Source organism: Manis pentadactyla, chromosome X (genome assembly GCF_030020395.1).
Source record: "Manis pentadactyla isolate mManPen7 chromosome X, mManPen7.hap1, whole genome shotgun sequence".
In the NCBI taxonomy this organism is placed as follows: Eukaryota; Metazoa; Chordata; class Mammalia; order Pholidota; family Manidae; genus Manis; species Manis pentadactyla.
In genome coordinates, this window is record NC_080038.1 from 5,921,816 (window position 1) to 5,946,152 (window position 24,337).

General features: G+C 43.0%; 1 protein-coding gene across 6 annotated transcripts in view; it reads right to left on the reverse strand.

Moving 5' to 3' along the window:
- Positions 1-24,337, reverse strand: part of MID1 (midline 1) — a 338,498-nt gene that overhangs the window by 50,171 nt on the left and 263,990 nt on the right. For all 6 annotated transcript variants that reach the window (XM_036913002.2, XM_036913003.2, XM_036912999.2 and 3 more), the window contains exon 3: positions 17,904-17,999. In XM_036913002.2, the coding sequence (XP_036768897.1) occupies positions 17,904-17,999 (96 nt within the window). The remainder of the gene's footprint in view (positions 1-17,903; positions 18,000-24,337) is intronic.

Here is a 24,337-nt window from a genome sequence, read left to right on the forward strand (position 1 = left end):
GAGACTTCTGTACCTGACCTCTGGACCACACTGGAACGGGGGCGCTTATCCTTCAGAGCACTAGACATTACAGGACAAAATATAGCTTAAAGTTGCACCTTTCCATTCCAGGCTCCTCACTGGTGCTTTTCCCCGCTCATCTCAACTGCACTCCTATGTCTAGTCAGCTCCTCAGGAGGAGAGTCCACCGTTTTCAGCTCCCCTCAGCTCGGCCTCGCCCTCCCTGGGCACGGGCACCTGGCGCACTGAGCAGCAGCATGTGCCCACCTCTAGCTGGGGTTACCGGGGCCTCTCCCACCTGGAAAAGCACCCGTCCCCCCAGCACCGTCTTCAGGCCCTCAGTGCTCACTTCATCTCCTCGCAAAATACTCGAATTCTTCTAAAGTTAGACAAAAGCTCAATACCGCCAGAATCTGTTTGTTCTTTCAGGAGTTATGAATGTAATGTATATATTTTTCGGCCCTAACACCTTCTCTGAGGCTGCAAGTGCCAGAGCCAGTGTCTTACATGACTAAGTCCTGATTATTTTCATAAAACACTTGCAGCCTTCACTCTGAAAGAGCCCCGCACAACCACTGACTCATTCATCTGTCCGTGCATTTATTCACTAGAGTAACAGCGGCTGGGTTCCCGTAGGGTATCATATCAGACAGCAATCCGAGGGCTGGGCACACAGTGGGTCCAAGAAAGGCAAAGTTCCCGTTACCACAGAATTTACCTGTAAGTGCAGAGGAACAGGCTGGACAAGTCAAGAATAAGTAAAAATTTCAGACTGTGACAAGTGTTCAAAGGAAATTAAAGAGGGTCATGGGATGGAGTAGGGCTGACGGTGGGGTCCTTTTTATTGACGGTCAGACAAGAATTCTCTGACAAGTCTCTTGAGGGGTGAAAATGGAACCAGCCAAAAGATGTGGCAACGGTGTTTGCAGGTACCCCCAACCGCTCTCAACAGGCTACCGCCTCGCGAAGTAGAGAGCCTATCCTCACTATTGGCAGATTTTGTATTTGCGAATTTGCCTAACTAGAATTTAAAAGGTAGCTTGTGACCTCAAAATCAATACTCGCAGCCTTACACATCCTTTTGCAGACATGCGCAGAGCATGGAAAAATTTGAGCCACTCCAGCGTGACCCAGATGAAGCCAAACAAGTGCACAGCCTTCCTGTTGCAGCTTCCTGTAACCCAGGACTGCGACAAACAGGGGCGGGGTGGGGCCCTCTGGCTCTGCCGCCAGGGGGATGGTTTGGGTCCCTAACCTGGCATCTGTCCGTGGGGCAGCCTCAGGCAAGTACTTAACACTTTAGGACCCCCTTTTCTCTTTGCTAAAATACACAGAATCACCCAGGATGACTTGTTCTTAGGATTGAAGATTACCATCTGTGTGAGGGAGGGAAGTGTGTGTGTGTGTGTGTGTGTGTGTGTGTGTGTGTGTGTGTCTCCCCGAGGAGCAATGGTTCAGTATCAGCCAAGTCAGAGTTTCTGGGGATTTTAGAGAACATCACTACAGAGAACAAGGGGACTCAACTATATTTATTTACTATCTAGAGTGTCCACAGTTGTCCTAAGTGTTTTGGGGGCAGGAAGGGTAGGTAGAATGGGGAGGGAAATCATGTAAGTGTGACACAAAAGAATGGAATCTTGCTTGTAGGGGGTTGCTAACCCACTCTTCCCTACTCCTAGGGTAGTTTTGCTGTTTCTCTTTAACAAACTATACCTTTCCGACCCTTTACAGCTCTAACGAGAGAGAAATTTGGAAGTCAAATATGCATAGAAGGCCAACAGTCATGTCTTGCCCTCCGAGCCCTGAGATCTAATTCTGCACCAAGGGCCATTCAGCCCCATTAATACTGAGAGAATACACCCGTGTATCAGCTGCCGTTTTACGAAAGCAGTGATGCACACCCATTTTCCCGATTAATCATAACATCAGTGGGTGGCTATTTGCTCCAGCGCTTGATTAGCAACACCCAGCAAAAAGTCTGCCTGTTAAGCCTTCTGCTATAATAGTGTTACAGTACTTCACAGAAGGGGTGGGGTGGGGCTGACCATTTATTATTTTGTTCTTGTCATGTATGTATAAACATGGAAGGGATTTAATTACATCCACACACAAAGAACTGCACTATGTGTCTGTGAAATGTTCTTTAGCAGTCTGTAAACAGTTTCTAAGTATTTCTAAAAATTTGCTCTTAATTTGACTTGTATTCAACTGCAAAATGAGATGTTCAGGGCAGAGTATAAACATCAGGAGATTTCAGACACGTGTGGCCTTACCACCTTTAGAAACATTTTATGGAATTCTTAGAAGCAAACATCAGTGGGGAAAAATATCTGGTCATTTCTCATAGGTGAAATTGGGCTAATATGCATTTTAGAAATGCTCATTTTCTCATTTTGCAGTGCTTTGTTGAAATGAGTTAGCCATCTCTCGAGTTTCAGGATAAAACCCTCAAAGTTCTCCTGTGCAAAGGATGTGCTGACGTGATAGGTCATTTCCTATTCATATGCAAATGCAAGCACGGAAGTGATTTAGGAGAGGGTAACCCTGATGTGCTGGGAGAAAGAAATTTTATTTTAGGGTGTTGAGGAAACAGGGGCCCTAGCATTACACAACTCCAGGGCCATCATTGGCTCTGAATTCCAGAGCCCAGGAGAGTCCCCGTCCCATTGGCCCAACCTGCCCAGGACCTGGAGCAATTGAAACACAAGTGAGCTGCAGATAAGCTGATCATGTGGCCAGGAAGATGAGGGTCCAGAGCAACTGTGTGCAAGGGGGTGCTGCGCCCTGCGGTGGGCTGGACTGCTGCCCAGGTGCGAAGAGAACTATGTGGATCTGAGGGTGCCTGGGCTTTACTGCCAAAGGCAGCTGGGCTGAACATTCCAGACCCTGGGGCAGAAGTTAGAGCTGCCAGAAGGAACAATGAAAGGGACTCTAATACTTGAGTTTGTATATAAAACCGAGCCAAGGAGAATTGGGTAAGAACAGACTGTATGACTGTAATTCATCTAATATGTTTATACGTAATTTTCACCCTGAAACTCTCTCACACCAAAGTCAAATGCTTGTGGACCTAGCTCAAATAGATGAGAGAAAGAATGGCCACGTCCCCAGGGTCCCTGTCTTTGGAGGAGAAACTGGATTATAGGACAATATTTTTTAAGATTTAATATGCTCATTTAATATTGAACATTTTCAACCAGAACTTTTTAAATCCCAGGAAAGGCTTTCCAGAAAAGTAAAAAATGGAATCATCTCATAAAGTGCTTTTGGTGAGAAGTAACAGTAGTGATGGCATGGATAGAAGCTACATGTGGTGGAAAACGACTTGGCCCAGAGCAGACCACTTCCACATATCAATTAATTATCCAGGAGGGATTTTGCTCTGTTTCTGCTATGGGATCAAAAAATAGCTCCCTGGAACATCATGATAACGCTTCTTTTCTTAAGGTTTCTATGATTATAAGCTTGAATGTTAGATAAGGAAGCGAGATGCCATTAAAAATGGCCCCACACTGTGGTGAGCTGGGCACTAAGTCTTCTTAATAAATGAAACACATCAGTAACAATACAATAAAACTGTCGGGCAAAGATGCCACTGCTAACGCCTGAAACTCTGAAGCTTCACAGAAATGAATTTTCCTCCCAAGAGGAACACACACCACATGCCTATCCAAGATGCTGCTGTTGTTAACTTTTCAGTGAAGCAAATAGTCAAATAAGGTGAAATAATTTAGTGAACAAGGGCTAGAGGAGGCAGGAGTTCAGAATACAGGATCCTGAGGAGGTCTTCCTCAGACTGAATGCCAGGTCTTCCTTATTATTAGTCGTAGGCTCTTGGGTATTTGCTTCAACCACAAAGAAAACACCAGCTCTTACCTGGTAAACCAGGTGTTTCCCCAGGGGACACTGGCAATGGCTGGAGACATTTTCAGTTGTCACAACTGTGGGAGATGTAGGGGGTGGGGGGGGTGGTTAGAGTGCCATTGAAACCTAGTGGGCAGAGGCCAGAGATGATGCTAAACACTCAAGAATACTCAGGACAGCCTCCACCACAACAGAGAACTTACCTGTGGAACGGCACTAGCGCCAAGGTAGAGAACGCCTGCGGTGGGCTGTGGTGCGAACTAAATGAACGAATACATGGAAAGCCACTGAAAATAGCTGGCCCACAATAATTACTTAATAAATGGTAACTATCACTATTAAGAAACTCTGTTTATCTGGAATGTCCATACAGAAGCAATACGACACGTTCTAGGACCAGCAGCCTGTGCTGACAGATTACCCAGGACTTTCTAGCATGAATCAGAACTTTTATCCACATCCATCTTTCACTGAAACAATGGCTTTGGAAGCCGTAACATGAGGACTAACTCTAGCGTTTTAGGAATTACTTTCAAATCCCAAATGCATTCCTGAAAGGCTCCCTCCTGATGCAATGGGTGGGGAGTGGGAAGGGGAGAGCAGAGGGGTCTCCCACGACGCAGAGTGGGGAAGCTTTGCTGTAAAGGGCTAGACAGTAAGTATTTCGGCTTTGTGACCCGTATGGTCTCTTTTGTAACTACTCAGCCCTGCTGCCATAGTATGAAAGCAGCCATTGACATTATGTAATCAAATGGCATGGCTGTGTTCCAATAAAGCTTTATTTACAAAAACAGGTGATGAGTCAGATTTGGCCCTAGGGTCCTAGTTTGCCAACCTCTTGCATAGAGGAAAAGATCATGAACTTTTGAGTCAAAAAGCTGTGGTATGAAAAATGTGTTGAATTTTTGTGAGAATGTTTCCTCATTTGTATACTTTCAATGCAAATATCTGTAAACTATCTGGCAAATGATAGGTGCTGGCCGATAGTATTTAATAGATCAATATTAGTTTTTTTCCTTCAAGGCATGAAGAGTTGCAATTACTGAATTCACAGGATTTCAATTTGAAAATGAAAGCATTTGCAGTTCTTTCCCCGTGATGCGCTGCCGACTTCCATCACAGTTACAAATGCTGCTCTTCCCGATGACGTTCCTCTCAGAGTACGTGCAGCTGACTTCAATCTTACACCTGTGACTTTGAAGCCACAGACTTTCCTTTATGTTTTTAACTGGTAGCTGTTCAAAGCAGTTCCAAAATGAAGAAGCAGAATGGAAGGTGTTGCTCATAATTAATTCAAAAACAATAAACTCCTCCCTTCCTTTCTCTTATTAACTACACACTTTATGAAACAAATGCCCCACACCCTTCCGTTTGGGCTGGGCACACAGAATGAAAAAAAAAATCTATTAACCTGTTACGGACACTTGTTTCTATCCAGTCTTTTTCATAAAGTTTCTGAAACATGGTACTTTCTATTAGGTAATTTTCAACAAATGAATCTGGCAAAAATCAGCCTTTAAACGTTGTGGTCAGAAGTTGAAAAATAACTTACAGAATAGGATGGTTAACTGAGTGCCAAGGAGGACAGAGAGAGTATGCTTCAGGGAAAGGAAGTCATTTCTAATGGAAAGAGGAAGCTTCTATCCCACGACCTTCCATTACTCATTTTCAATCTCACATGTCATTTCTCATTAAGTAGCATTCTTTAGTTGTTCCATGATTGCTGAACAGCAATGTACTGGAAAAATACAAAGTTGGACTCCTATTCAGGCTTGAGTTACTAAGTACAGATGCCATCTGCTCCCCTGCAAAGCTATGGAGAACGAGGACTGGATCCCTGCGCTTTGGTATTTCTTACAGTGAGTGAAATATGCTTGATTAGATCACTGATAAGACTTGCACTTGGATGTACACCTGGAAAATGTTAAGCTTTGTTCTGTCTTTCTGATGCATCCGTATGTAATATCTATGAAATATCTGGCCTGACACTCTAGAATACCAGCAGGGGCTGGTAGACCAGTTTTTAAATGGCTTTGATGCCCCATGTTTCATATTCCCGTTTATTACAATACAGTGAAAGTGAGTTGAGTTTAGGGAAATTGAACATGTGAGCTATGGTCACACTGGGGAAAAGGGATCTGTTCTATCATCACCCATTTAGAGGAGGTCTGTTGTTCTGTTCTCCAAGCAGGGCTGGAGACTAGGATGGAGGTGCTTGGGGCTGCCAGGAAACACCAGCAGGGGGCGGGGAAGTGAGACAGGGAAAGGCACAGCGTCAGGAAGATGCGCCATACCAAGACCACTGTGGGCATCAGGAGATTAATCCCAATGGGTAGCTCTGGGAAAGGGTGCAGAACTCTCCAGCTGATGGGGAGGAAGAGGCTTAGTTCCCCAATGTCTCCATCGGTGGCTGGTTGAAGTCTGCTGGGGGAGGAGAGGGAGGAATTAACTCCCTTCTGGAATTAGGGGGCGGACAGAGGCAGCAGAAAAAGCCCCCAGAGTCTGAGCGGCTTTCAGCTGGAAGCCCCCAGGCCCGGGGACATGGGGTGGGCTCTACAGGCATGGCACTGGCAGTTACAGACAGGCGTGCCTACATTACAGGGCACTACAATCTGGACTTTTCTTAAGAGCTCCAGTGGAGGTCAAAGGGCACGGGTGTCGTCCGTCAGGTTTGTTCCTATAGCTCAAATGACTTACAACAAATTGCAGTGCTGAACAAGAGTTCGCATCTGACAGTGCTTTCTATCCTGACTTTGGTCATTCGTAACTTTGGGGCCTCAGTCTACTCACAAACATTCAGTGTAACTGACCATAAATGGGTCTAACTCTGAACAAGGGCAGGCAATGACACCTGGGAACGAAAACATGAAGTCTAGTGAGTCAGACTGAAATACATGGATTTCTTTATCTAGAGACCCCTCATTTTTCCACCATTTCAACTCATTGTAAAATGTTTATTGCCTTTCTAAAACAATGGTTTCAGAGCATTAAGCCTCAATATGTACAGTTTTCTGCAGTAAAACTGAATTTTTAAGAAGCTGAATTAGGGACTACATGAAGAAGTCCCCCTCTCCTTCCCTCCCTCCATTATCTGAAAGGTCAACTATATTTCTATATACAAATCTGACAGATGTTGCCCTCTCACCTTCCTAACTGGTTGACAGAATGCTCTGTTTACACTTGTCAGGCTCAGGGGGTGGTGGGGAGGCGGCACTCTGCCAGGTAATGGAAACACTACTTGCTTTAATTTGATCACCAAAAACAAAGCCTTCTTAGTGTTTAATAGAACCCTTAAGGGCGGACCTGATGGACAGAGTTCTAATTTTTTTCGAGACCACAAACAAGAGGAATTCTTTAAGCCCATTTCATGAAAAACAGAAGGAAAAAATACTTCAGTCTGAAAAAATTAAAGCAAGCCTTTGTTTAAGTAGCCAGAGCCTGACTCTCCGTTAACGTGTGCATGTGGTCTCTGATTAAGGGCACTTGTTAGCGTTGGTTACCTAGGCACCCATTCTTCCCTTAAGATTAGATCGAGGCTGTCAGAGATATGAAAGAAACCACCTTCCTTTAGGATATCATCTCTTTGGCATCATCATTTTCAGATGACATACTGAAAAAAAGAAACACTTCGCACCAAAGATAAATAAGCCAACACTCTCTCCTTGCAAGCCCTATTTATAAATGTGGGGACCACGCACATCTTAATTCACTACGTATTATGGATCTGCCAGCAAACCACACTTTCGATGTAGCCCCTGCTCTGAGCTCCCAGTTTTACTGCTCTCTCCACTTAAAGTATATGTAGCTAAAGCTACTGGTTTTCAGAGATCTTGGCAATAGTGTCAGTAGTGAAGGAAGGGAAGTGAGAGGAAATGAGGAGGCTCTCATTTCTTCTCCAGTGAGAAGGAGGTTTCCCATGTATCTACCTGACAATACAGTGATAATGCATGAAGCAATTGCAGGGACTTGCTGAGTGCCCACAGTGTGCAGAGCACCACACGGGGTCCTGTGCTAAAAACAGAACTTTGCCCTCTAGAGAGAATGACTCCACTAGAGAACAATTGGCAAACACGCCAATTGCACACATAATTAACTGTGAAACTATGGGTTACAGAAGTTCTAGAGCCATGTGCTCCAGTATGGCAGCCAGTAGCCACTGTGGTTTTTGAGCACTTGCATGTGGCTTGTCTGAACTGAGATGTGCTGTATGAAACGCCTACACTGATCATTTTTGTATTGATTACACGTTGAAATGATAATGTTTTGAATATATCAGGTCAAATAAAATGTACTAGTAAAATCTGTTTTTACTTGCTTTGTTTATTATTTGTTTTTACTTTTTTAAAAATATGATTACTTGGAAATTTTAAATGGTATATATATATACATGGCTCTGATGGTATTTCAGTTGGCTGGTGTGGTTCCAGAGGGCTTCAGAAATGGGGCAGTTGGTGTTTGTGAGTGGCTGGGAAAGGTCTGCTGCCAAATACGGAAGTGGGACTGGTCTCCAGCGCTCGGAGTGGGCCAGAAGGTTGCTGGGAACCTCAGGAGGCCCCGAGCATGTCTGTCGGCCAGCCGCGGGCTAAGGGCCATCCCAACACCAGGTTGGGGGCGGGCATCTTGAACTGGTTACATGGGAATGCAGGGAGAAACACCAGGGCCAGTTGTATCTTACTTCCCCTTGGGAAGGGCCCTGTCAGGGTCAGTTGCAGAGAGCTAGCTATGGCTGATCTCACACAGATCAAAAGGCAAAAGGGTGAACTGGGAGGCAGAATTTTGGGGGTATATTTCCTTGACCTCACCTTCTTCTAATTGACTGCCTTTGTCTCTTTGACCTAGTGGGCCTGCACCATCTCTCTTTGAAGCTATCCGTGCTTACCCGCTCTCCTAGGGTTTCCTTCTGAAACTATGGCAGTGGTGCTGGTCCAAGTCACAAGGGCAGTGGGAGGGAAGTCGGGAGAGCACTGTCACTGAACAAGATGGGCTTTGCCAAAAGGACAGGGAAAAGTGAATCTAACCTGGTTTGGAAGAGGAAAGGTGATGTCAGCTGATCATTTTCAGTGTGTGTGTGTGTGCATGTGTGTGTGTGTGTGTGTCAAGAGGGTTTGATACTGAAAATGTCCCCCTATAAGCCATCTTCACACCTAGGCTGAGTATTCCTACACATGTGCAACTGTTCAAGAGTGTTTTCCCCAATTTGATTCAAAGTAGCTATCTGGTCATTTTTTCTTTTATAAACCAGAAGGGATAGAGAGGGTATCCTAGCAAATATTACAGAAAGGGATAGGTTTACAATGAGGGGCTGGAGAAGACCCACTGTGACTTCCCTTAAGAGTCTGGCAGTGACCCAAGGGACAGCTCTCTCATCTTGACTTCCCCTGCCAGCCCAGACCCATGCTCTTAGCCCTCAGCCAGTGACTGATCCCTCATGCTCGGTGGAGCTCCTCGTGTGCTCACCTGCCCCACTACTGCCTCCAGGGATATGTGGCTGCTGACATCTACCATCATAGAAACACTGTTCTGTATATGGTATTCTCAAGAAGGGCCCTTTCTGCTCTTTAGGTCATGAGAACTTATCTGACATGCTGACCTGCACAAATGCACAGTGAAAGAGGGAAGACAGAAGTAGGCAGCAGGTCTCTCTGGGAGAGTCCCATTTTCTCAATAGTCAGGGGCTGTGTGCTACATGCAGGAGATGCGAGGAAAAGAAAGTGGCCTGAGGCCCAAAGAGTCTGATCAACTAGGAAGGAAATAGACATGCACTTAAAGACCATGAGGATGTTTGCCCAAGGATTGTATCTGTATCAACAAATCATTATGTAGCTCTCCTTAAGCTTGTAAATTCAAATTATGAATCTCATTATTCTGTACATAAATCCAAGAAGTCTTATAAAACTAAGAATAATCTCTCTTAGGGGGTCCTTTTATCAATGTTTGATTATTGCAAGTTGAACAGATTCACTCTATTAAAACCGTCAACTCCATCTAGAAATCAGTTGAGTTCCTCGACATTTTAAAAAATTGAGGTAAAATTTATATACAGGGAAATGCATAAATCTTAGGGGACAATTCAGTGGATTATGATATCCAACATGACCGACAGCTTAACCAAGATATGAAATACAGTTGACCCTTGAACCACTCGGGATCTAGATGTGCCCCCCCCCCACAGTCGAAAATCCACGTGCAACCTTGGACTCCCCCAAAACTTAACTACTAATAGCCTACTGTTGACTGGAAGCCTTACCAATAACATAAACAGTCAATTAACACATATTTTGTTTGTTACATGTATTATACACTGTATTCTTCCAATGAAGCAAGCTAGAGAAAAGAAAATGTTTTTTCAAATGGTAGCAAAGCTCCAAGAAATTTTCCAATGTGATTACTGAAAAAAATCCAAGTGTAAGTAGACCTGTGCAGTTGAAACCTGTGTTGTCCAAGGGTCAACTGTATTTCTATGACCCCAGAAAGTATGCTCACGCCCCTCCTTCCAGTTGATTCTTACCCATGTGAGTAATCATTGTTTAGATTTTTATCACCAAACTCCTGCAACATTTTAAATTGCATTTATAAACGTAACCTATTCAATTTACTTTATAAGCACTTTAAATGCCTAACAGGATAAAATTAAAACCCTAACAAAGTAAATCTTCCCAGGTCCTTAAGTAGCTCCTGGGAATCTAATAAATTAAACTTACAAATGTGGAGAAACTCAAGTTCTTTTGAACATTCCAGAACTCAATTGAAACAAATCATTTTACGCTTTCAACTTTAGGTCACAGGTCTAAAATAAATTACAGGTCTCAAATTGGAATCTCAAAGCTAACTTGTCAAATTTCTGTAATATGTCATATTTTCTTAAGTGCTACAAACCCTTAAAATACAAACATATGTTTTAGTCCTAAATTATAACAAAATATTGATTCTATGGATATTATTTAGGTCTTCATCTTCATACATAAAGCTCAAACGTTTTGGGAAAGATGAAAAAGGAACTTTACTTACTGAAGGCAGTAAATTGATCACCTCAAGGAAGTTGAGGATCAATGGTCAAAGATTTGAAAATAATTTTACAAGGCCTGGAGGCGCACTGGCTCTACTGGCACCACAGACGCACACTCACCGGGCCTCTATTGCGGTGTGATGGACAGGTTTCCAATTCCCCAGCAGATGGCCTGTTTCCTGCCATGAGAATTCCTCTAGGAATCTAACTTTTTAACCATCGCTTTCAACTCTCTCACCTGGTTTGGGTAGCTGATGTTCAGTAACCCCTCCAGCTGCCTCACTTCTGGATTGGATTCAATCCATTTCTTTACCGGATGATTCTTGTTACATCTGGCTCCAAGTCACATTTCTATGGTTATCCGAATACCATTTACCTCAAAAAGCTCTTAGGATAATTAAGTCAGTAAGTGAGAGTAGGAGCTTGTCAAGTGGTCATTACTGTTTGCCACGTACATTTCTCCAAGTCCCACCACGCTAGCTTTCCCTATACTGCAGGCTCTGCCTTGTGGAACGGTAACCACTTGACACAGTCATCACTTCTTTCTAATACCTGCAAAGATGCGCCAGGCACCATCTTCCCTGCCTGAATAGATGGAAGGCTTCCTCGAACTCATCACAGCCCAATACTGAGCTTGCCTGATCAGAGAATTAGGTTATGATGATAGTTTTCATCACCTAATACATATGAATCTGATGCTCTATCTAGTGAAAAAAAAACAGTTTTAAAACCATAGTGAAAGCTCTATCATAAATTCCTCAGCTGGGAAGTCACTTCACTTGGTTGTAAAAGTCTTTATTTGTGTTGCTTCTCACTGAAAGCTTCTTACATTCAGTGGTAGCTGCAGGCATGTTAAGGAGCTAAATTTAAAATTTCGTATTTCTGTTTCAAACAAAAATAACCAGTGCTACAATTGCGCTCTTGTTAATGAACATTTTATATGCATGACTCAGTTACTTTGCTGGGGAATTTAAAAATTGAAACAAAGCTCCTCAGTTTTCCCTACAACACTGAGCAATTAAAAATACAAGCCAACTGAAGGTAAGCAATGATGAGTCCCTTTTCTCGCACACTCTGTAATTATATTATATTCAGAGAAAATTTCAGCTTATCACAAAAAACAATTTTATATTCATTTATTGAGAAAAATAATTTAAACTAGATATTAAGACCCAGAAACAAAAGAGCTTGGCTCAGTGACAAAACCACGGATTGATGGCTGGGGTCATGCTGGTCTCTGAATGGCATGCACAGGAGCAATAAGGGGACCTGACCTTCTACCTGACAGTCACCTGCTCACCTGAGATCATTCCTTTCACATCTCTGACTCTTCCTTGGACCCATCCGACTGCCACCATGTCGTGTGAGCTGAGTTAGAACTGATGAGGAAATACTCAGAAAGTTCTCGAATCCCTCCCCCTCTGGGTAGGTGTGGTGGGAAGCCAAGGAGGCCAAGGAAACAGGCTTTCTGTTAAGGCTTCCGGAATGTAGAGGAATCACAAGGTGCTTGGGTGCTTGGGGTTGAAACAATGTAACAATGTATTTCCCCCCCACCGGGACTCAGTGGCGTGGAACAGCTTGTTGATCATAGTCATGGAAGCCCATTAGTTTATAATACGGCACCCGGGTAACCTTTACAGAAATGGATTAAAATATAACTAGCATCCTGAATACACCTATAGTGACCTAATAGCTCCCACTGCAACGGTTCCTGGGTGCTGATTTCCCCCTAACATTACAGTAAGTGTATAAAAGGCATGGCCCTGCTGTACTTGGGGCTCAGACCTTTGGAGATCACTGTCCTCTGAGCCCACTGGTGTGGAATAAACCTCTGCCCTCCAAGACCTCCGAGTGCTGCTTGGTTCTTCTGTCAGTGATCCAGTCCAGGTTTTCCAGTCTTCTGTAACAGAACTACAATGGCCACTTAAAAAATGTGCCCAACCCATTCTTACTATTCTTTCTATCATACCAGAAACATCCCTGCTGCTCTAGTCAAGCACCTGAACTTTTCAAGGCAAGGAGGTTGTGTGTGGAAGAGTGTAAGGGAGACATGATAAAGAATTCCTGTGTCATAGGGAGAAGCCACATTGAGATACATCAGTAAAACCATGTCTTCTCTCTTCACTCCTACTGCTCATCTATTGGCCCCCTAATTAAGGCCAATTATTTCACATCTAAGTATTAGCTGTGGAAATCTGCAGTATTCATTCAAACATGTCAGAGGGATTGTCTTCAGAGGCACGCAGTGTGATCATACCCCAACGCAAGCCACCTGGCAGGATTCTGAGTATGACACAACAGTTCATCCCATCCAAACTGGGAAGATTAGCAGATGCTGAAAGGTTTGGATCATGTTTTTAAAAAAGTTTCAAAGCTGAAACTTGGCAAGATTATTCTGAAAGTAATACCAAACTAACTAAGCCTTATATTCATTAATTCATTCATAAGATTAACCTCTTATTCCAAAATAAGAGAAGACTGGAAGACTTTCTACTGATGTCATCTCACTATTCCTCATGAGTATACCTAAGAAGGTAATAGGATCCAGTGCCCTTTATGAATCAGTTTTTTTTTTAAGGCAAGAGCATAGAATCTATGGGGAGACATTCAAGTATGTGTTACATACTACTTTACTGAACAGTTAAATTTAATCTCCATTGAGAAAAGCTGTTTGCTTCATGAGCTGTGAATTTTAGCAAACTTGGTGAAGTAGATACACAGCCAGTGTACACATGCAGTAGTCAAAAACTGACTCTTCTCCAGAGAACATGAAGCTCTGTGGAGAGTTCCTTTTCTCCTTTGTCCTGGGAATCTTAAGGACCTGAACTTGGGAGATGGGCCTTTGCCACAGTGGCTTGTCATAATCCAGTTTCTGAATGCCACCATGTTTGCACTATCACATAACCATCATTCCAGAGCTGTTCACACAGAGAGCCACAGATGACTGTGGGTTGCCTGATGTGGTTTAATGAGGCCCAGATTCGACTCTAATTATACCCTGAGAGCATTCTCATGAGGGCTCAGATGGGGTGGGAATCTAACCCTTGTCTGCAAGTGACAATGGATCATGACTTTGGACAATCAAACCAGCCCCTAAGCAGGATACATGGGATCCAAGACCAGACATTGTCCACAAGACACAAACAGCAGGTACGGTGTTTGGGTGCTGGTCTTTACCCAACGGCTCTAGATGAAGCAACTGCCAAGGTTTCCATAGAGAGAATGCTTTGACATAAGACTGCAGAACAACATTAATTTAGACATAAAGTTTCATCTTTCTTTGTAACTCAGCAATTTTTTTCCTTATTTCAAAGTTTACAACAGAATGCTTTTAGGGCTTTGTGAATGACTGAACAAGTCTTTTATAGAGCCCCATCTGTTTTCTCAAATTAATTTTTACCATTTCTTACAAGCTACTGTAACACATCACATCACCCTCTTCTGTCTCAGTTTACAGAGCCCAGCAAAAACTGAATTAAATGGCACTTAATTTACCCACAACTAGCTTGTCACTCCACATGTCACCCAGCACTGGAAAAACTCAGGAAGCCAGTAAGAGAGCAAACTTCCCATTAAAAGAGAAAGAACTGATGAAGAACTTTGTGTGAGAAACAATGGCAAAAGGAATTTTTTTAAAAGTAAGTACAAAGAAGGCAAGGTAAGCCAGGGGGGCAAACTGCAGGACTCTGATGGGATGCTGGCCCCGAGAATGGCCTTCTGGGAGAAGCCTGGGCAAGGGCGGTGAGGTGAGCTGAGCCTCTGCCTTCTCCATACTGCTATGGTTTGCAGTTTTTCTTTACCATCTCAACCGTGGATTTAGTTACTGATCAACTGTTATTTCCCAAACCTACTGTGTCCAGGTGTTACGTTCCTTGTGAAGGAACCTGATTCTCAGAACGTGTGGGGAACTTGATATACGTCAGCAATTATAAGTATTTGCTTAGCTAATAAATGAGGTCCCCTGGTTTGGAAAAGAAAAGAGAGAGAAGGACGAGGTGTTGAGGAGCGATTGCCCATCTGTGACCTGGAGATGTTAAGTTCTGAGCTGACCCCAATTTTGCTCACTTCTCCTGGGCAAGTCCCACACCTCAGATATAACTACTCTAAACCCATCCCAAGGGAATCTTCTTCTGTATTCCTCTCCTGAAGAAAACAAAGCCAGTGGCTATAAAGCCATCCATTTTTAGAATTCCACCAGCAGATCACACAAACGTCTTCTGGGAGTCAACCTCATCTGCTCTTCCAATGAGCCCCCCTCCTGAGCCCTAAGCTGCCGTGGCCTACACCCCCTCTGTCCTCTACTGAAAACGTTCCCGACTTACTCTCAGAAAGCCATTTCATTTGCTTACCCTTGTTCTAAAAACAAGTTATGAAACAATGGGGATAGGGGGGACCTTCAAACCCTTTTCATTCGTAATAAAAGCAGAAGTGAATCCCAGGAAGGAGGTGTGGACTGAGACGGATGTGGCATTTCCTCAGGATTGTTGGGAATTCATTGATTTCATTCACAACAATTGAGCGCTGCCTCTGTGCTTTGAGCTTTTTAGCTGCAGCTGGCCCCGGATTCTTTTCCCCAGGCATGCTCATGCCCAAATACAAGGACACCTTCAGGAAGAGGAAAAGGAAAAAATACAGTCTAGGAACCTAGGATGTGAACCAGGAAATTCTTTTTCTCTGCATTGATTTAAAGGACTTTCACACTGGTGCATAACAAATTCCGCTACCTTTTTGGAGTTTACTAGTGCTGTGGTGTTTGCTCCTGGACTTGCAATTGTTCTGCATTAAGATATCCATATTATTTTTCCAATAACCAAAAATATTTGTTGAAATGAGTTAGGGATGCCAACTGTCCTGTGAAAATTACCCAGGTCTTTGTGTTTCTTGAACCCTTGCTAAACCTCCAAGACAAAATAAAGCTGAGATTCAGATGCAGTATCAAAAGCCCACCCAGCTCTCATTTCTCCAAAGCTGCCTGTTACTTAACCACCCTCGCACACCTTCCTTTTCTACAGAATTAACTACTTGCTTTGCATACATACACCCTTCATTTTACCATCCCCATACCTCAGTTTGCCCCACAAGCCGTGCCTTTCCCATATCTCCATATGCCCAGTGTTACCCACTCCTGAAGGCAGGTTCCCCTAGCCCCCAGCTGGAAGAAATTCCCTGATTCACTGAAATTCCAAAGTACAGTAGTCCCCCCTAATGCACGAGGTGCATGTTCCAACACCCCCGGTGGATACCTGAAAGCATGGACAGTACTGAATGCTACGTATACTATTTTTTCCCTATACATACACAAAATTATGCTTTGAGAATATTAGTAATAACACATAGAGAAACAGATACTGCTTGTATTATTTTTCTACTCAATTGATTTTCTTTAATTTTTGTCTAGAATAAATTTCCCAAATGCCAAATTTACTCACAAACATTTCTTTCCATTCCAAAGGATTTGTAGAGAAACAACAGTGAAAGGAATGACTATTCCTTACTCCTTGCTGAGTAACTTCCACAAGGTATGTCTGTGTCCATTTGCAAGTCTGTTACAATCAATTCAGTAATAGCTTTATTTAAGAGCCTATTATCTCAACTAAATATCTAATTTTTAAAAATAAAGTCCACTTGTAAATCCATGTGTCTTTCTTGAATGACACATCTATGTAGCACATGAAATCACCGAACATTATAGAATATAATTTTACATGTTAGGACAAATAGCATTTTGTAAGTTCAAGTCATACTAACATTGCATTAGGTACAAGACAGTTATTCTGAAATCACAAAGGCCATAATGGAAACCAGACACTAATGCTTTAAGAAGTAACTAGTTGAAATTGAATGAAATAATCACCCAATCCATAAAGCATTTGTAAGATTTCCCCATAAAACACAGGTAATTTTTTTTTTTTACTGAAGAGAAAGAATTCTTTCTTATTGTTGTAAACATCAAATGCCACCACATCATAAAAATAAAATATAGCACATGGATCATTTCATTGTGTTCATCTGTTTACTCTTACAATACATATTCACTTTACCCTACAATAAAGAAACCATTATGCTTTTCACTATTATTTACAAGGCTGTTTAATCAACAAGGCTCAAAACGTTCCCTGGAGATCATGGCCAAAAACGAATATATTCTAAGCAGAGGGTTAGAAAGATCTGGGTCCCCCAACCTGCCCTTGCTGTCATTGAGGCCTGCACACTCTCGATTTGTGATCCCAATCGCTGGTCAGTTTCATGGGAACATATCTGACAACCAAGATGCATTTAATACCCAGCTGTGGTGGGCTGCACTGCATCGCCCCCAGAATATGCATCCAAGTCCTAACCGCTGCTGTCTGGGAATATGACTTTGTTTGGAAACAGGGTCTTAGCTGATATAATCAAGTTAAAGTGAGTTCATACTGAAGTAGGGCAGCCCCTAACCCAATGATTGGTGTCCCTATAAGGAGGAGATCTGGAAAGACACAGACACCCCCAGGGAGGAGGCCACAGTGCTGCTGCTCCAAGCCAAGGAGCACCACGAGCTGCCTGGAACCACCAGAAGGTTCCAAGAGGCATGGAGGGATCCTCTCCTAGTGCCTTTGGAGGGAGCACGGCCCTACTCACACCTGGATTTCAGGTTTCTGGCCTCCAGAACTGCCGGAGAATAAATTTTGGTTGTTTTATGCCATCCAAGTTCACGGTCATTTGTTATAGCAGCCCTAGAAAACGAATACAACACCTTCTAAATAGTGCTTTCGTTGGCTGCTCTTTGTACGGATGACTGAAATCTGCAATATGAGAAATGCTAAGAAAGCTGGGTCAGGGACAGCCATAACGGGAGTGAGGGCATGACAAGGCAGTGGGTGGGGAGACGGTATTTGAGGTTCTAGTTCCTTCCAATTTCATCCATCTTGAATATTTGGCTTCTGAAAAAGATCTAATTTTAAGAAGATTCCTGTTTTAAAATACATAAAGGGTGAGCATATAAAAATCGTGATTGAGCCGTTTTCGTATAAACACAGCACACATAGATACTCACCTCCACGTGTTGACAGGTTTGGATAAGTTTAGCCAAAAGAGTCTCCAGTTCGGTGTTCCTCTTAATAAGGTTGGTGAGGTTACTCTCTAAGTTTTGCTGTTCAAAAAAGAAGAAAAATATTATTCTGCATACTTTGAATACTTTATACAAAATCACTTGTACTCAGGAAAAACAACGGATACATTTTTAGAAACCTCAATGAAACCTATGCAGTTTCAAGTATTTATAGATTTAAACTGGATTTTGAAAAGTCACATTTAAAGGAATCTTTTAAAAACGTTCAAATTTCAACTGTTCCTGCTTCCTGCACTAACTCAGGCATATTTTACTGACTAATTGGTTATAGGTTACTTCTAGGGCATGAACGAGGGGGAAAGGAGATAATGGGATTCCCATTGTCTTACCTGAATGAGAAATGGTGTGGCAATAATATAAAGCCATATTCCCACATCTACTCAACTACTATTGAATTTTTAGAATTTATCATCTCACGGGCAGGCTGAGGTCAATCCCTTGGAGGAAGGCTTGCATTGCACAGCTCTTACTGGCATTATGGCTATTTATAGGCATTTATAAGACATCCTCCCCATACATGTTTACTCACTCATAGTACATTTCACTGTACATGCTTCTATTCTCTGCCTATCAACCTGTCAATGTCAGATCATTTTTCCTACCATTCTCCTGCTTAAGAATCTAGAATTGATCCCTATTCCTTGTGAACATCAAATTTAACCTTCCCTGCCATGCCTGTTAAATCTTATTTTCAGCCACAATTTGCCCTGTGTGCTGGGTAAGACTCAAGTGCTCCCCACTGCTTCTCATTCTGGACACTCTTCACTTATACTATTCATTCATTCACTTATCCATTCATACACATATTTACTGAGCATCTGCTATAGGCCAAACTCTGAGAGAAGTCTGGGGAAACAAAAGTATAAGCATCTCCTCTTTGCGCACAAACAGATGGCTATGCAACTGGGAGAGGGATGCTGTACCCGAGAGAAGGGGGTTGGGGCTGCCTGGAGAAGGTTTCGGAGAAGACAGAGTCTTTTCACTGAGGCTGGAAGGGTGGGCAGTGAGTTTTGGGTGAACAAGTGTGAAAATTCCTTGGGAAGACGGAATGGAGGTGGAGGTGAGCATGGGAAGTGTACTGTATGGGCAGCAACTAGAACAATGTCGCATACCAAGACCAGGGACGTGTGACAGCAAAGGATTGGGGCAACTGTGTGTTTTAACATATAGACAACTCCACAAACACAGTGTAGGTTGGGACTGAAAGGAACTTCCATGGAAAAGGAAATATATCTTGGATTCGTAATGCCATCTGAGAAAAAGGATTTGAAAGGGTATGAGGGGGATTTTGAAAATTTACAACTTCATAAAGCTGATTAACAGTTCACTATGCTGTGAAATTTATTTCTGCAAAGGTGTGCTCCTTCTACTTTTCTAAATTTTAGATTTAGAAAGGTATATTCAGGAAAAGAATCACTTTTATTTAATGCTTAAAATGCATAAATCAGAAGCAGAAATCCCTTTGGTCATTTTTAAACAAGTTACACTTATTAGTCTGGTGTTCGTCCTATTGTTTAATTTTTGTTTTTAATTCAATGAATGCATTTTTCATTTCCAGAAGGTTATCACATCTGCCTCTTCTTCTTGAGTTACTTTCTGTTCCTGTGCCTAGGATGCAATTCCCTCCTTCATAATTTTAAAAGAACTAAACATACTTAAGCTCTTTTGAGAAAAGGCAGTTCCATATTTTCCTGTGTTTGTGTAATGTTCCTCAAGAACCCGATTTTACCTTGTGTCTGTGATCTTTCTCTGACAGGTGACGTGACCCGAGCTTTGTCCTGTGCTGTGAGCGGGGGATTACCGTGGCCCAGCCAGGTGAGGGGCCCACTCTGCTGTTAGGACCTGAGATTGCTTCCCCAGAGAGGGCACTCCCACACCATGCCCATGGACCTGCCAGGGAGGCAAAGATCCTGGTGTGGCTCGGTGCTTCTGCTGCCCTCCATGGGGACTCTGGCTGGCTCCAATTCCAGGCTGCCCTGTGCGGGGCACACTTTGCCCCTTGCCCCCAGGTCCCTGATGCCTCATCTCGTCTCTACCTCTCAAGAGCAGCCCAGCCAGCTTCAGCCTCCTCTCACCATTCTGCACTGCCTTTCATCTCTAGTCCTTGGAGACTTCCCACTTATGTGTAAGCTTGCTTATTATCTATTAAAATCCATTTACAAAAATTTTACCTACAACTCTCATGTGTTCAGAATTCAGAAAGAGGTTCTGTGCATATTTCATCTGGGCAGCAAAACCAAGAAGAAATCTTCATTTTTGGCTTTAAAACACTCAAAGCATCTCAAATATAAATATTATGGAGGAGAAAAATGACTTTCTCACTTAGAGGACGGTACACAACAAAAGTTGGAGAGTAAACCAGACGGAGGGAATTAGGTGCGACTTAATGATCTCATGTTTGCAACAAAGAAAAAGTTGCTTTCAAAGCTCTTACCAACAACAAAAGTCTAAAGCTTTTGTACTGTTTAGAGAAAATGAATCGCCATGACTAATCACTTTATGGCCAGAGACTAGAGTATATTTTGAGGCATCGCACTATTCGCTACCCCTGCTTTAGACCTGACCACTTTATGGCATGTTTGTGAGCTTGTTTTGGTATGTTAATCGTAGGGAACCCTTTTACTTTCCTTTTTGGCTGACCCTTCAGAGCAGGAAATTTCTAGGAAAACACATCATGTAACTGTTTACAATTCAACTGTCGTAGGTACGACTTTTCTAAAAGCTAGTCACCAGGAGAGCCAAATAAATAGGATCTAACACGTTTAGATCCTACAAACATCGGCTTGCTTCCCCCTCCCTTTGCTAAGTACATACCATGTATAAAATCTGTTTTTGATCAACTAATATGCAGACTAAAGCCTGTGGTTTAAAGACACTGACCTATCCTTTGGGGTTGTTCACATTTAAATAGCACAAGTATTACTAAGTCCGCAAAGAGTGACCGAGTCACTTCCAAGCATAATAGAGGGAAATGAGGCTGAGAGAGAGACTTGCTTCCAGGAGGTTCCAAAGGGCCTGACAACACTTTTGAAGACAGCCCAAGAAATGCAGAGGTAACAAAATCCAGTCCTGGGTGAGCCTGGCATCCGTAAGCTTCCACTACAGGGACTTCTATGGAGTTTTCTAGAATTTAACTGGATCACTAACATCCTGTGTGGTGGTCAGCAGGTCCTATTACCTCTTGATTTTAACTGTGCTTTGTGCAAAGGAGAGAGAGTATTTTTTGGTGTTAAGAGTTTTGGGGCCAAGTGGATATAAAAATCTACTTCCCTATGGATATCTATGGAATTCTACAGAGGACAAAAGAACCGTTTCAGTTTCCTGTTCTCACCTCAAGACTGTCAATATATTTACATCTCCTTATGGAGCTGAGTGTGGTAGGAATCCAAGGAGTCAGGCAGGAGTGGCCACACGTGGGAAGCGAGGAGCCTGGGGCCTCCGTTCCAGCTGAGCTGTCCTGGACAAACGACTCTCGGGCTCATTCTTCCTCGGTCCATAATGTGTGGATAATGATAAGTCTCCCTAACTGTGTTATTGTTAAGATCAGAGGAGAAATGAACACACACGCCAGGACTACTCAAATGTTTGTTGAAATACGAATTGCAGGACACAACATTCAGTTTGACGTCAGTACCCGGAACGACAGGGACCCGACCCCATGTCTGGGGTGGCCACTGGGCTGGAGTGTGCTGACGGCTCTTCGCTGCAGCCCCGGGGCGGGGAGTGCCCCAGGAGCAGCCCTCAAAGCGGCACCTACTGGCAGTGGGTGGCAGACAGCCCGGCTTCCTCCCTCCGAGGGGCGGGGGTGGGGGGCACTCCCAGTGCCTCCTCAGAGCGCCCAAGGCCCCACGGGGAGGAGCCCCAGCAGCCAGGCTGAGTTAGGGCCCCCGAGGCACCTTCCCTCTCCCTTCTCCCCTCTGTCCCGCTCTCCCTTCCCTCACAAATGCTTCCTGGTAGCTTCCGGATTCCAGTTCTGAGTGAGGTTCTTCTGGGAGAACTCAGCTAAAACCTTCTCCGCAGACATCCTGAGCCATTACTGTTGAACACTCCCCTTCTTATGAGGCATGCTCAAATTAATGAAGACTTTATTGCTTTTGAGAGCTATTTGTTAATACAGGGAGAGTTTTCTCTTCCCCCATCTTCCCTCTCTCTTTTTCAAGAGGTCACAGATCCTTTAAATTTCAGGCTCTAAAGAAGCACTGTCACTAGAAATCTAATGTGAGCCTCCACATGAGTCACATTTTCGATGTTCTAATAGTCATGCTTTTTTTTAAGTTTAAAAAACAGACAAAATTAATTTCAATAATATATTTTACCTAACTCAATATCCAAAATATTGTCATTTCCACATGGGATCAACATTTAAAAACTGATGAGCTCTTTCACATTCTTTTGCCTTCTTGCTGCTTGTGAAGTCTTTCAAATCTGCCATGTGTTTTACACATGTAACACATCTCAATTCACACCCGCCACATTTCAAACACTCAATTGCTCCATGTGGCTAGTGGCTACATTATTGGATCACACAGCATTAGAATCTAGAACAGGGGTCAGTAAATGGTGTCTGTAAAGAGCCAGGTAGTAAATATTTCAGGCTTTGTTGGCCATAAGCTCTCGGTTGCAACTACTCAGGTCGGGGCCATTTTAGTAAGAAAATAGCCAGAGGCCATATGTAAATGGATGGGCAGCGATGTGCTCCCCAAAAACTTTATTTACAAATATAGGCAGTAAGATTGGCCCAGAGGCCAAGCCCCCTCCTGGGCCATGGCATATGCTCTTCCCCCTGGAATGAATCCGCATCGCAGGAAATAACTCAACCACCAAGAAGAGAGATAGAATGAACCCACACTATGTACTGAGCACCAACTGTATACCCAACACTGTTCCGTCCCTTCCCATTATAAATCCTCAAAGGTTCACTGTGGGAACAATTAGCATGCAAAACTGAGTATTCACTGGACAACCCTTCTGAAATATAATGTAGTAAATCAGCTAATGGGTTCATTTAACAACTACTATAGATGGTTACAACAATGCCTTCTACGCTTTAGGGCTTTCCTCATTGGCAGCATCGAGTCAGAACTCAAGAAGAGAGGCTTGACAGTTTAGATGCATTCTGAAGGAAATGCTGTATAACTCTATCAGCCCACAAGATTTCTGGGAAGGCAAATACTACACTGTTGAACAAATTTTTATGAATACAGGTTTATATACATAGACTAGCAATTACCATTGACACAGCTATTTCAAATTCTATCTAAAACCAAAGTCAAGTTGCTCCTGGCCTTATTAATTCATTACCTCCTCCCCAGGTGATTTTTTCATAGTACTCTGACTGTGACGGGAAAGGATGTGCTTTATAAATTGAATAAATTCAAGACAGTCCTAAAGGTAAAGAGGCGAGGCAGATTTGCTTTCCTAATGTTAAGCAAAGGATTGGATGCAAGTCAAATTTCTGAAAGACAAACCTGTCAAACACATGTCGCTTAAAGAATGAGACTGTTCTGTGTACTTTATGCAGAAATGAAGAGTAATTTCCCCTACAATTTTTGTTTTTAATGCATACACTTCAAATGCATTTTCATGGAGCCATACTCAACCACCTTCATCTAATGTAGTTTTTAGCGAGACTCATTTGAGTGGGGAATTTAGCAGTGTGTGACGGGACAGCTGATTTTGTACCAATCTCAGCATGAGCCTTTAGGCATGGGTATGGACACCAGTGAGAACAGCAAATCCACCCTAACAGATGAGCTTTATACTTTTACATACACTGATCCCCAATCAAACAGCAAGGTAAGCAGACAAAAACACCCCTAATTTTAGCCTTTGGAGACCTGTACCTAAGAGTCAGGTTGCAGGGAATTAAAGACTTGTCATTGAGCACTACTATTAAAATGTATGCCTGAAACAGGAGACTTCAGTAATTCCTTTCGGGTTTGTCCAGGCCTTAAAGAATGTTTGCTCTTATTCTGAAGTCAATGCTTCAGAATGTCTTTAAACTATAATATTAAGTCTGGATGCCTTTCAAGGTAAACACAGATCTGGCTTGTTTCATTCCACAATATTCAGAGCGACATTCGGGAACTGTGTTCGGAGCCCTGACACCCAACACCTCCACTCCAGCACAGTCAGGTTATGAACATGTCGAGTGCCACAATCCGTCTATTTTCTGCTAAGAAACTATAATCACAATCCTTACTAGGAAAACACACCCGCATTAACACATACCACCTGCATAAAAGCATAAATTCTTTATACGTAACTAAACTCTTAAGATGTTGTAATTACGTTGCAGGAGCTTAAGGCTATCTTCAGGTTCAGCTGTGGCAGACCACAGGATGTGTGATTTATGCCAG